The 11447-nt window shown below is 47.0% G+C and overlaps 1 protein-coding gene across 1 annotated transcript in view; it reads right to left on the bottom strand.

The window, feature by feature from the left end:
* Nucleotides 1-3360: 3360 nt before the first annotated feature.
* URI1 (URI1 prefoldin like chaperone) overlaps nucleotides 3361-11447 on the bottom strand; it is an 85943-nt gene continuing 77856 nt past the window's right edge. The window contains exons 8-11 of the mRNA XM_040329491.1: nucleotides 10658-10901; nucleotides 7902-8038; nucleotides 5387-5609; nucleotides 3361-3749 (exon numbers count right to left, since the gene is read on the bottom strand). Coding sequence (XP_040185425.1) covers nucleotides 3576-3749; nucleotides 5387-5609; nucleotides 7902-8038; nucleotides 10658-10901 — 778 coding nt within the window. The 3' untranslated portion in view covers nucleotides 3361-3575. The remainder of the gene's footprint in view (nucleotides 3750-5386; nucleotides 5610-7901; nucleotides 8039-10657; nucleotides 10902-11447) is intronic.

The raw sequence follows: 11447 nt of genomic DNA, 5'->3' as shown, positions 1-11447 counted from the left end.
GTCAATGATATCACAAGCAACTTCACCCTTTTATATAGGTGCACTTGACCACACTAGGTTAATGTCATTGATCAGGCATAGCCATATTACGTCAATGCCATGAGCACTCCCCTCCCTGTTGCATACTGGTAGCTGGGCACATGGCTGTTCAATGTCATTGGTCAAATATGGTTATGTGGCCATATTGGGTCAATGATGTCACAAGCATCTTTGACCTTTTGTATACCTGTAGCTGGACACACATTAGGTCAATAAAATGGATTAGATTTGGTCAAAGATATCACAAGCAACTCTGTCCTTGTATAATTGCAGCTGGGCACATGGCCATAATAGGTCATTATAAATCGATCAAATGTGACCATGTGGCCATATTAGGTCAATGATGTCACAAGCATGCCCGCCTTTTTATATACGTGCAGCTGGGCGCACGGTCATATTAGGTCAATGTCAAATGGTTTGGAGGCGAGTACACTTATTAAATTGGTCTTGACGTGCACCCAACAAGGTAGGTGGCCAGGTACCACCAACCCGCTGAAGCATCCAGTAACGTGTACACATAGGTGCGAATGGGCCCTTCAGGATGGACATTCTCTACAGGAAACATGGAGGCAAACAAGAGTTCACGAGATCTTTTACTCACATTCACTGTAAAAAAATGTATTTGTCCTTTTATTACACAGAACATTGTGAAAAATAGAGTTCAAAACAATCCACAAGAATGTTTCTCTTTGGAAAAAAGATACTATTAAAAAATACAATTTTTCCTCCGACATGCTTCTTGGTGAACATCTAGAACACGGTGCTGTGTGTGGAACGTTACAGAAAAGAGGCCGGAATTATACATAAAAAAATAATGGAGAGAGATCAGATCAAAGTCTCAGGTCACACGGTTGTTGGTACTGCACAGGAAATGTAGGGGGGTGTCGTTTAAAGGGAACCTGTCAAGGCGCAAGGCCTGCCTATCCAAGCATGCGTCCAAAATTGCTGTTGTGCTGATCCGATACTAAAGTGTATCTAAACCCACGTAAATAAAATTCAGTTGCAGCTTACCAGTCCATAGACATAGTGGCTGCATTAGTTCCTTTTATTTTTCACTTGGTGATCCTGCCCAATCCATGGTCTGTGCTCCATCCTCCCCCTGCAACCCAATCCGCTGTCAGCGCTCCATCCTCTCCCCTGCAACCCAACCCGCTGTCAGCGCTCCCTTGCGACCCAATCCATTGTCGGCAGTCCCTTCTCTCCCCTACAACCCAATCCGTTGTCAGCTCTCCCTTCTCTCCCCTACAACCCAATCCGTTGTCAGCTCTCCCTTCTCTCCCCTACAACCCAATATGTTGTCAGCTCTCCCTTCTCTCCCCTACAACCCAATCCGTTGTCAGCTCTCCCTTCTCTCCCCTACAACCCAATCCGTTGTCAGCTCTCCCTTCTCTCCCCTGCGACCCAATCCATTGTCGGCAGTCCCTTCTCTCCCCTACAACCCAATCCGTTGTCAGCTCTCCCTTCTCTCCCCTACAACCCAATCCGTTGTCAGCTCTCCCTTCTCTCCCCTACAACCCAATCCGTTGTCAGCTCTCCCTTCTCTCCCCTACAACCCAATACGTTGTCAGCTCTCCCTTCTCTCCCCTACAACCCAATCCGTTGTCAGCTCTCCCTTCTCTCCCCTACAACCCAATCCGTTGTCACCTCTCCCTTCTCTCCCCTACAACCCAATCCGTTGTCAGCTCTCCCTTCTCTCCCCTACAACCCAATCCGTTGTCAGCTCTCCCTTCTCTCCCCTGCGACCCAATCCATTGTCGGCAGTCCCTTCTCTCCCCTACAACCCAATCCGTTGTCAGCTCTCCCTCCTCTGCCCTGCAACCCAATCCATTGTCTGTGCTCCATCCTCTCTCCTGAAACCCAATCTGCTGTCAGCACACCCTTCTCTCTCCTGCAACCCAATCCACTGTTGCCTCTCCCTTGTAACCCAATCTGTTGTCAGCACTCCCTTCTCTCTCCTGCAATCCAATTCATAGTCAGCGCTCCCTTCTCTCCCCTGCAACCGAATCCATTGTCGGCACTTCCTTCTCTTCCCTGAAACCCAATCTGCTGTCGGCGCTCCCATCTGTCCCCTGCAACCAAATCTTTTGTCAGCTAGGAGAGGTAAGGGGGGGGATCTGTGCCCAAGTTGGATCAGGACCAGGTTTAGCCATAGACCATCTAGGTCATGTAGGCTGTGGCTTAGGGTGCTATTATCATCCTAGGCCACACCCTGTTTTCTGGATCCTCGGGGGCTGTCCTCTGCAGACCTGTTTCTGCTCATGTCTCTGGTTGTGTGTATCCAGAGTGTGAAAGACCGGCGTCAGTGCACCAATCCAGAAGTGTAGCCATACTAAGAGAAAGATGCCGTGTGTGGCCTCAGCCAGCGCTGCTCCATCCACGCCCCGCTGGCACATTTCACCCCGCCCACCAGGGCTTGGTCACAGAAGTTGGAGCCTGGCCAGAGCAACGTTGACCGAGGCCACACATTGCCGGAGCACCGGGCCGGTCTCAGGATGCTGTGATGCTTTCAAGAATGTATGTATGTATGTATGTATGCATGCCACCCTGGTGGCCCCTCCCACAATCCTACCTAGGAACACCCTCTCTGCTAGTCTCATATATGTCTATTAAGGCATTTTAATATTTGCATAACTCCTCCTAAAAGCCAGCCCACTGCTTGCATCAGGACTGAAGACTCTGGAGAGGAGTACTGAGGCAGGATGTTGTGATGTTTTTAGGCAAGCCATGTAATATTTTTTTTTACTAGTAATGGCGGCGATCAGCGATTTTTTTTTCGGTACTGCGACATTATGGGGGACACATCGGACACTTTTGACGCTATTTTGGGACCATTCACATTTCGCCCTCTGCTGATCACATGCACCACCCGAAGAAGAAAAATAAATCTCTAGCAATACACACCAAATGTGCAGCTTGTCTCCTGGCTCTGTTCTACCAGGAGATGTATTGGGGACTGTGGAAGAAGAGAAGAGGAGGATCAGAGAAGACAGGATCAAACAGCCTTTTTACACAATGCAGAGGATTAACCCCTTAGGTTCCACAGTGAGTATAACAAGCATGCTTTCCTGCATATACAGACTGATATTACTGTTGTGGGTTTAGTAACAATTTAAGGGAGAAAAACAAACAATGCGACTACCACATCTAAGGAATGGTAGGCTGCAATAAAAAAAAAAATTTGGGGGGGGGGGGGGGGTCCACACCCCTTTAACAGACCCGCAATAGGTCTACAGAAACCTATCCGCAGTGACATGGAGCTGAAGACGACTTTCTATAACCTTACATCACACGTATAAAATGTGCAGACCGCACCTCGTGAAATAATGGAAATCATTGCATATTTATTTAAAGAAAGAAAACGTTAAGATTATCAAAATGATTGCAAATTCATATTTTTTTTTTCTGGCCACTGAAAGTGACCCGGCACAGACTGAACTAGTAAACATCATCCAGACCTGCATTGGTGGGTTATGTCCCACAGTGCCTGGGGACACACGGGGGGGTGGGGGGGAGGGGGGACGGGACGCACACAGTCATCACTGGTACTGTTGCATCCTGGCAGCTTTGAACTTTGAGACTCTTTTGCCCCCCTCTTCGGGAGACTCCTCGCCCTTCTTTTCCTGGATGGTGGGCAGAGCTGGGAGGGCAATGCTGGTCATGGGCACCGATATAGAAAACGCCTCCTTCTCTATGACGGTTCCTGAAAATGCCTGCGCAGAAACAGAGAAGCTTGCGTTATTACCAAGGTCACAACCATAGTACTTCTTCCCTATCTAAAAGTTAAGAGACCCTGTCATCAAACCACAAGGCCTGTAAATGCGGCCCGCCAGGTCATTTTATGTGGCCCTCGCATATTTCCTGCAGCTGTGCCAACCCCTCCGCCCCCCGTATCTGCCCTCACATTGTCTCAGCGGTCGACAACAGACAGGAAGACAAAACTCCTCTTACAGATCCTGTGCCTTTCTCTGTGCAACCGCAGAACTCCCTTGTCTCTGCAGATTCCGGCAGCGGGGACGACCCCAGACCGTCTCGGGGACAACGACCCCAGACCGCCTCCGGGGACGACTCCAGGCCGCCTCCGGGGACGACTCCAGGCCGCCTCCGGGGACGACTCCAGGCCGCCTCCGGGGACGACTCCAGGCCCTACACTTTCTGAATCCCAGCTTCGCCCCCAGCTTCTTCCTGGACGCAGCACAAAGTAAGGTTGGTATAAAGGAGAATGGGAGACTCTTGACTTCCGATGATGGGGGGGGGGCTCTTGACATCTAATGTACGGGAGGGTTGGGTGCTCTGGACATCTAGACTTACAGATACACCTGGCCCCTTGAGGGAAATCATAATGCTGAAAATCTTTTTCACTCCTCTCTCGTCTGCTACATAAAGGGTTATGAATGGAGGGAAGAGGAGAAATCAAGGAGCTGGGCCAGCACAAAAGATAATTAGACACTCAAAAAAGGAGGAGAGGGCAAAGCTAAATTTTCCAGCAAGTTCAAAGCCACATCGCAAGTGGATAAAAAACTAATTTAAAGAAAAGAAACCCGAAAAAACTTGTGGCGCCACTCAAAGCTGGAAGAACAAATGTTTCCCCGTCTGCCCTCAGAGCAGGCGTACATTCACTACTCCAGGAGAGTGAGCATACTGAAGGTAAGACGCCGCTCAAACCAACCCGCCATTAACGCAATGTGCACAAATGTGTTTGGCCTCAGCTAGCGCCGTTCAGGCCATGCCCTCCTCCCAACATGTTTCGCCCCACCGACCGGGGCGTGGCCGAAGAACCGATGACTGAGACTACATACACATTGAGTTAATGCCGGGTTGGTTTGAGCGGCGTCTTACCTTCAATATTTAAAATATGTGACATTTCTGTGCTTTTATCTTCAATTTTATATGTTAGTGACAGGGTCTCTTTAAATGTCTGCAGTAACATCCTAATACACTAGAGAAGATCACCAATCATTTAACAAGTCACTGTGTGGAAGGAATGGAGTAGCATGGTTCCTTCTGCTCACCTCTACCCGTTACATGTGGAGGTCACCAGAAGGAACCAGTGAGTGCTGTAGGGCAGGGGTGGGCAACCTCGGCACTCCAGCTGGGGTGAAACTAAAAATCCCATCATGCCTCTCCCTCTAGGAGTCATGCCTGTGATTGTCAGGGTTTTGCAATGTCTCATGGGACTTGTAGTTTTGGAGGGCCGAGGTTGCCTACCCCTGCTGTAGGGGAACCCAGAAGATAGACACTCCCGGAGGTTTTGGCTCCCATGAAGACTCCAGCAGTTAATTTTTCGGGATCTGTGTGGAAAGCAGAAAAGGAAAGTATTCACACAACAGTATGCCCCTCCTCCTCTCACCTCTGATGGTCCGAACACCGGTGACAGCTTTTTATGCATTCGGTCATCCTCGTCGCTGAAGATGTTGTCTTCCATGCTGGTGTTCCTTTGGTACCCTCTTCTGTCCTCAAACTCGTGTGAACTATTCTCGCTGGTATCGCTGCACACGCTGTCCTCCCGGCTGCGGGACTTCATGATGGATTTTCTGGGGACATACTCTCCGTTCACCAGGTCTACAAACACCCTGTAAAGCATAATGCGCATGTACAGACTTTCATAGAAACATAGAAGAGTGACGTAATGCGCATGCACAGACTTTCATAGAAACATCGAAAAATCTAATTTCTTCATCAACTTAGGCCAATATGTATTCTGCTGCATATTTTTGGTAAAACAAAAATTCCAATAAGTGTATATTGATTGGTTTGCGCAAAATGTATAGAGTCTACAAACTATGGGATATTTTTATTTATTTATTTTCTTTACTAGTAATAGCGGCAATCAGCAACTTATAGTGGGACTGTGATATTGTGGCGGACATTTGGATACTAACGGACACTTTTTGGGAACCAGAGACACCAAACAGATCAGCGCTAAAAATATGTACTGTGGCTGTACTAATGACACTGGCTGAGAAGGGGGTTAACATCAGGGGCGTTCAAAGGGTTAACTGTGTGCCTAGCCAGTGTTTTAATAAACTGTAGGAGGAGCTTTTACTAGGGGAAGACATGGATCCATGTCCCTGCTTTGCAGAGACACAGGAGCCATGCCTTCCCTCTTAACAGAACGGCAATCTGCCTTGTTTACATAGGCCGATTGCAGTTCTGTCTTTCTAGCTGATGATCGGCGAGTGCTGGCAGACATCAAGTCTGCCATACCCGCTGTGTATAATCATAGGGAGCGAGCCGCTGGCAGCGCACATTCGCGCCCCCCTACCCAGAAGTGCAGGATCACACACATATACGCACAGCTGCTGCCCCATAGCAGTAAAACTATTATAGGGCGGTCACTAAGTGGTTAATGAATAGGTTCACCTTTTTCAGAAAAAAATCATAAATGCACATATTTATTATTACTGGTATTTCCTGCAGGAGCCTGGAAAGCATTGCACCGGTGATCAGTGGATCAGGGGTGCAATGTTGGGCATCTGCAGCTTTCAGCTCGTACCTCCAAACGGGCTGTCAGTCGGAAAGCTGCCGCTCCTTGTGAATGTACTACAACAGTGATCATCAGTGCCCATGCAGGTCATTCAGAACTACAAGCCATCTGCCGCGGTGGATGATGGTACTTGTAGTTCATTTATTCACAACAAATTGTGTGGGCGGAACCTCCGTGGCCATACTGTTTTTGAGTTATGACAGTGGGTGCGGGGAGAAGATCTCCCACCCGCTGTCATACGGAGGGGGGATCTGAGGGAGAGGCAGCAGGAGCTGGATCAGGTTCCAAAAGGTGAACTTTAACCACCCGGACCATATTGCTGGTCAAAGACCAGAGCACTTTTTACGATTCGGCACTGCGTCGCTTTAACTGGCAATTGCGCGGTCGTGCGACGTGGCTCCCAAACAAAATTGGTGTCCTTTTTTTCCCACAAATAGAGCTTTCTTTTGGTGGTATTTGATCAACTCTGCGGTTTTTAGTTTTTGCGCTATAAACAAAAATAAAGCGACAATTTTGAAAAAAAAATATATATTTTTTACTTTTTGCTATAATAAATATCCCCCAAATATATATATATATATATATATATATATATATATATATATATATATATATATAAAAAAAGGTTTTCCTCAGTTTAGGCCGATACGTATTCTTCTACATATTTTTGGTAAAAAAAAAAATTCGCAATAAGCGTTTATCGGTTGGTTTGCGTAAAGTTTATAGCGTTTACAAAATAGGGGATAGTTTTATGGCATTTTTATTATTTTTTTTTTTTTTTTTACTACTAATGGCGGCGATCAGCGATTTTTGTCGTGACTGCGACATTATGGCGGACACATCGGACAATTTTGACACATTTTTGGGACAGTTGGCATCTTCACAGCAAAAAATGCATACAAAATGCATTGTTTATTGTGAAAATGACAATTGCAGTTTGGGAGTTAACCACAGGGGGCGCTGAAGGGGTCAAGTGTGACCTCATCTGTGTTTCTAACTGTAGGGGGGGTGTGGCTGTAGGTGTGACATCATTGATTGTGTATCCCTATAAAAGGGAACACACGATCGATGACGGCGCCACAGTGAAGAACGGGGAAGCCGTGTTTACACACGGCTCTCCTCGTTCCTCAGCTCTGGGGACCGATCGCGGGACTCCAGCGGCGATCGGGTCCGCGGGTCCCGCGGTCACGGAGCTTCGGACCGGGACCCACGGCTGGGCACTTAAAGAGGACTTCCCTGTACGTGCTTGTGCCCAGCCGTGCCATTCTGCCGACGTATATGTGCAGGAGGCGGTCCTTAAGTGGTTAAATGTATACATTTCCCTGAAATCTCTCACAGTTCACCTTTCTAGGACAGACAAACATGGCGTTCAACGTACCTGTATATGTCCGCTGGCGTCTTTATAACTGGCAATTCCAGGTGACCGTTCCCATTACTGTTTTTTCTTTTCCTTCTGGCTTCCTCTTTCTTTTCGCTGAATTTCAGAGTAGTGTTCTTTCCAGTGTTTATTCTCACCTGAGGGGACCAATATGGAATTTAAAGAGAAAATAGTCCAGACAGGGTGAGAGTCATAATATGTTAGAAAGCAGAACTTCTACCTTTCTTAACTGAACTGCAATCTGGGAGAATGAACGCCGTAACCTGATTGGCTGCTGTGGCTATCAAAGCCGAAGTATACCCCTCCCAAAAAAATCAGCACAAGGGATATGACTTGCCATCAGTGAGATGTGTCCCTTGTGCTTGTGTGTCCTCCTTTCGCTGAAGTCTTTCTCTTCCGATGACCATAGCTATAGAACCTGGCCCCCAGCTACACATACACTATATTGCCAAAAGTATTGGGACGCCGGCCTTTACACAAACTTTAATGGCATCCCAGTCTTAGTCCGCAGGATTCAATATTGAGTTGGCTCCGCCCTTTGCAGCTATAAAAGTGTGGGGTTGTTTTTCAGGGGTTGGGTTGGCCCCTTAGTTCCAGTGAAGGGAACTCTTAAGACATTTTGGACAATTTCATACTCCCAACTTTGTGGGAACAGTTTGGGGACGGCCCCTTCCTGTTCCAACATGACTGTGCACCAGTGCACAAAGCAAGATCCATAAATACATGGATGAGCGAGTTTGGGGTGGAGGAACTTGACTGTCCTGATGGAACACCTTTGGGATTAGAGCGGAGACTGTGAGCCAGGCCTTCTCGCTCAACATCAGTGCCTGACCTCACAAATGCTCTTCTGGAAGAATGGTCAAACATTCCCATAGACACACTCCTAAACCTTGTGGACGGCCTTCCCAGAAGAGTTGAAGCTGTTCTAGCTGCAGAGGGCGGGGCCAACGCAATATTGAACCTTACAGACTAAGACACCATTAAAGCTCATGTGCGTATAAAGGCAGGTGTCCCAATACTTTTGACAATATAGTATGCGTATAAAGGCAGGTGTCCCAATACTTTTGACAATATAGTATATCTTTCTTTCACTTCCCCATTGCTCTGTTTGGCAAATACCTGCAGCCGAGCTGCAACCATGTGACAGTGGTAGCACTTGGTTATTTGCCCAGAAAAAAAAGGGAGAAAGTCAAGCTTATGTAAGCTCCGACTTAAGCCTACATAGGGTTGATATACGCGTTTCGTCAGAAAGGCGTCCTCAGGAAGCAAAACACTCAAAATTCTGCTAATGGGAGGATAGTACAGTGCAGCATCCTCAATTAATTACACTTTCTGGGCATTGGAGAGGGGTAGGGGGGTGGGTTCAAAAAGGGTGAGAGACATACAACCTATGTTGCTCATAAAGGAAGTGGGGGGGTGCACCTTAACCACTTAAGGACCGCCTAACGACAATATACGTTGGCAGAATGGCACCGCTGGGCACAATCACGTACCTGTACGTGATTGTATAAAGCCCAGCGGTGTGTCGCGGGCGCACTCCCGCGACCCGGTCCGAAGCTCCGTGACCGGGAGACTCGCGGACCCGATCGCCGATGGAGTCCCGCGATCGGTCCCCAGAACTGAAGAACGAGGAGCCGTGTGTAAACACGGCTTTCCCGTTCTTCACTGTGGCGCTGTCATCGATTGTGTGTTCCCTAATATAGGGACGCACAATCAATGACGTCAGACCTACAGCCACACCCCCCTACAGTTGTAAACACAAATGAGGTCACACATAACACCATCAGCGCCCTCTTGTGGTTAAAACTCCCAAACTGCAACTGTCATTTTCACAATAAACAATGCAATTTAAATGCATTTTTTGCTGTGAAAATGACAATGGTCCCAAAAATGTGTCAAAATTGTCCGAAGTGTCCGCCATAATGTCGCAGTCACGAAAAAAATCGCCGCCATTAGTAGTAAAAAAAAAAAATAATTAATAAAAATGCAAAAAAACTATCCCCTATTTTGTAAACGCTATAAATTTTGCGCAAACCAATCGATAAACGCTTATTGCGATTTTTTTACCAAAAATAGGTAGAAGAATACGTATCGGCCTAAACTGAGAAAAATAATTTTTTATATATGTTTTTATACATGTTTTTGGGGGATATTTTTTTATAGCAAAAAGTAAAAAATATTGCATTTTTTTCAAAATTGTCGCTCTATTTTTGTTTATAGCACAAAAAATAAAAACCGCAGAGGTGATCAAATACCACCAAAAGAAAGCTCTATTTGTGGGGGAAAAAAGGACGCCAATTTTGTTTGGGAGCCACGTCACACGACCGCGCAATTGTCTGTTAAAGTGACGCAGTGCCGAATTGTAAAAACGCCTTTGGGCATTTAGCAGCATATTGGTCCGGGGCTTAAGTGGTTAAGCTACCCCCTCACACCATTGCATATTTTAACATCCCAGGAGTTCCTCGGCCCCTCCATGCAATCTTATACAGGGGTCCAATGACTCTGTACAGTGAACTGAGACAACTGGCCCTCCTAAGAGAAAGGAGGCATCCTCACCCCAAGCCCTGCAAGTCAATTTGTGTCAGTTTAAGTGAATCCTCCCAACCCAAAATGTAGAAGCTCTATTACCTAAAGCAACAAGAATTACTGAAGAGAACTATTCATAATGGATTACATGTTTGTAGGTTTGGCTTTTATAACAGAGGGCGAAAACCTATGACCCAAATGAAGAAGATGAGGGATTTCTGGCTACGTACCCTTTTTGGTTCAACCGTATGGGAAAAGTAGATGGTGGCAACGGAACCTTTACAGCTTGCTGAGTCTTCGTCGTCGCTGTGTTGCGAATGAGACCCGTTCACACAGCCTGAGATCAAAAACCCTGATTTCGTATGACTGCCCGCAGCGAGATGATCTTCTTGTTTCACGTTTAAATCGGTCTTCAGGTTCTCCTTGTCGTCTTCGTAACAGGAATCCCTGCCGAGGGGAGGATCTTCCGTTACTCTGCAAAATAATACAAACCGTTCTCTCAGTTGCGGATGCTTTCAGTATGATGGTATTAGACCGTCTGTGCCGACATCTTTATGGTGGTCGGTAATCTGAAGACATCCACAGTAGTGTAGCTGCCCCTTTAAATACCCATAAGGGTATTTATAAGCAAAAACAGTGTGGGTCAGCAGACCACCGCTGTTCAGCTCTCACTGGAGCCCGCGTGTAGTCCAAACCTTGAAAATTGTGGACCGGAAGCTGATGCCCTGTCTAAACGCGTTTCGGCAGAAAGGCGTCCTCGGGAAGCAAAACAGTGTTGCCCTGCTTTAAAGCGTTTCGTCAGAAAGGCGTCCTCAGGAAGCAAAACAGTGTTGCCCTGCTATAAAGCGTTTCGTCAGAAAGGCGTTCTCAGGAAGCAAAACAGTGTTGCCCTGCTTTAAAGCATTTTGTCAAAAAGGCGTCCTCGGGAAGCAAAACAGTTTTGCCCTGCTTTAAAGCGTTTCGTCAGAAAGGCGTCCTCAGGAAGCAAAAGTTTTGCCCTGCTTTAAAGCGTTTCGTCAG

This window comes from Rana temporaria, chromosome 11 (assembly GCF_905171775.1).
Source record: "Rana temporaria chromosome 11, aRanTem1.1, whole genome shotgun sequence".
In the NCBI taxonomy this organism is placed as follows: Eukaryota; Metazoa; Chordata; class Amphibia; order Anura; family Ranidae; genus Rana; species Rana temporaria.
This window is presented reverse-complemented; position numbering and strand designations above follow the sequence as displayed.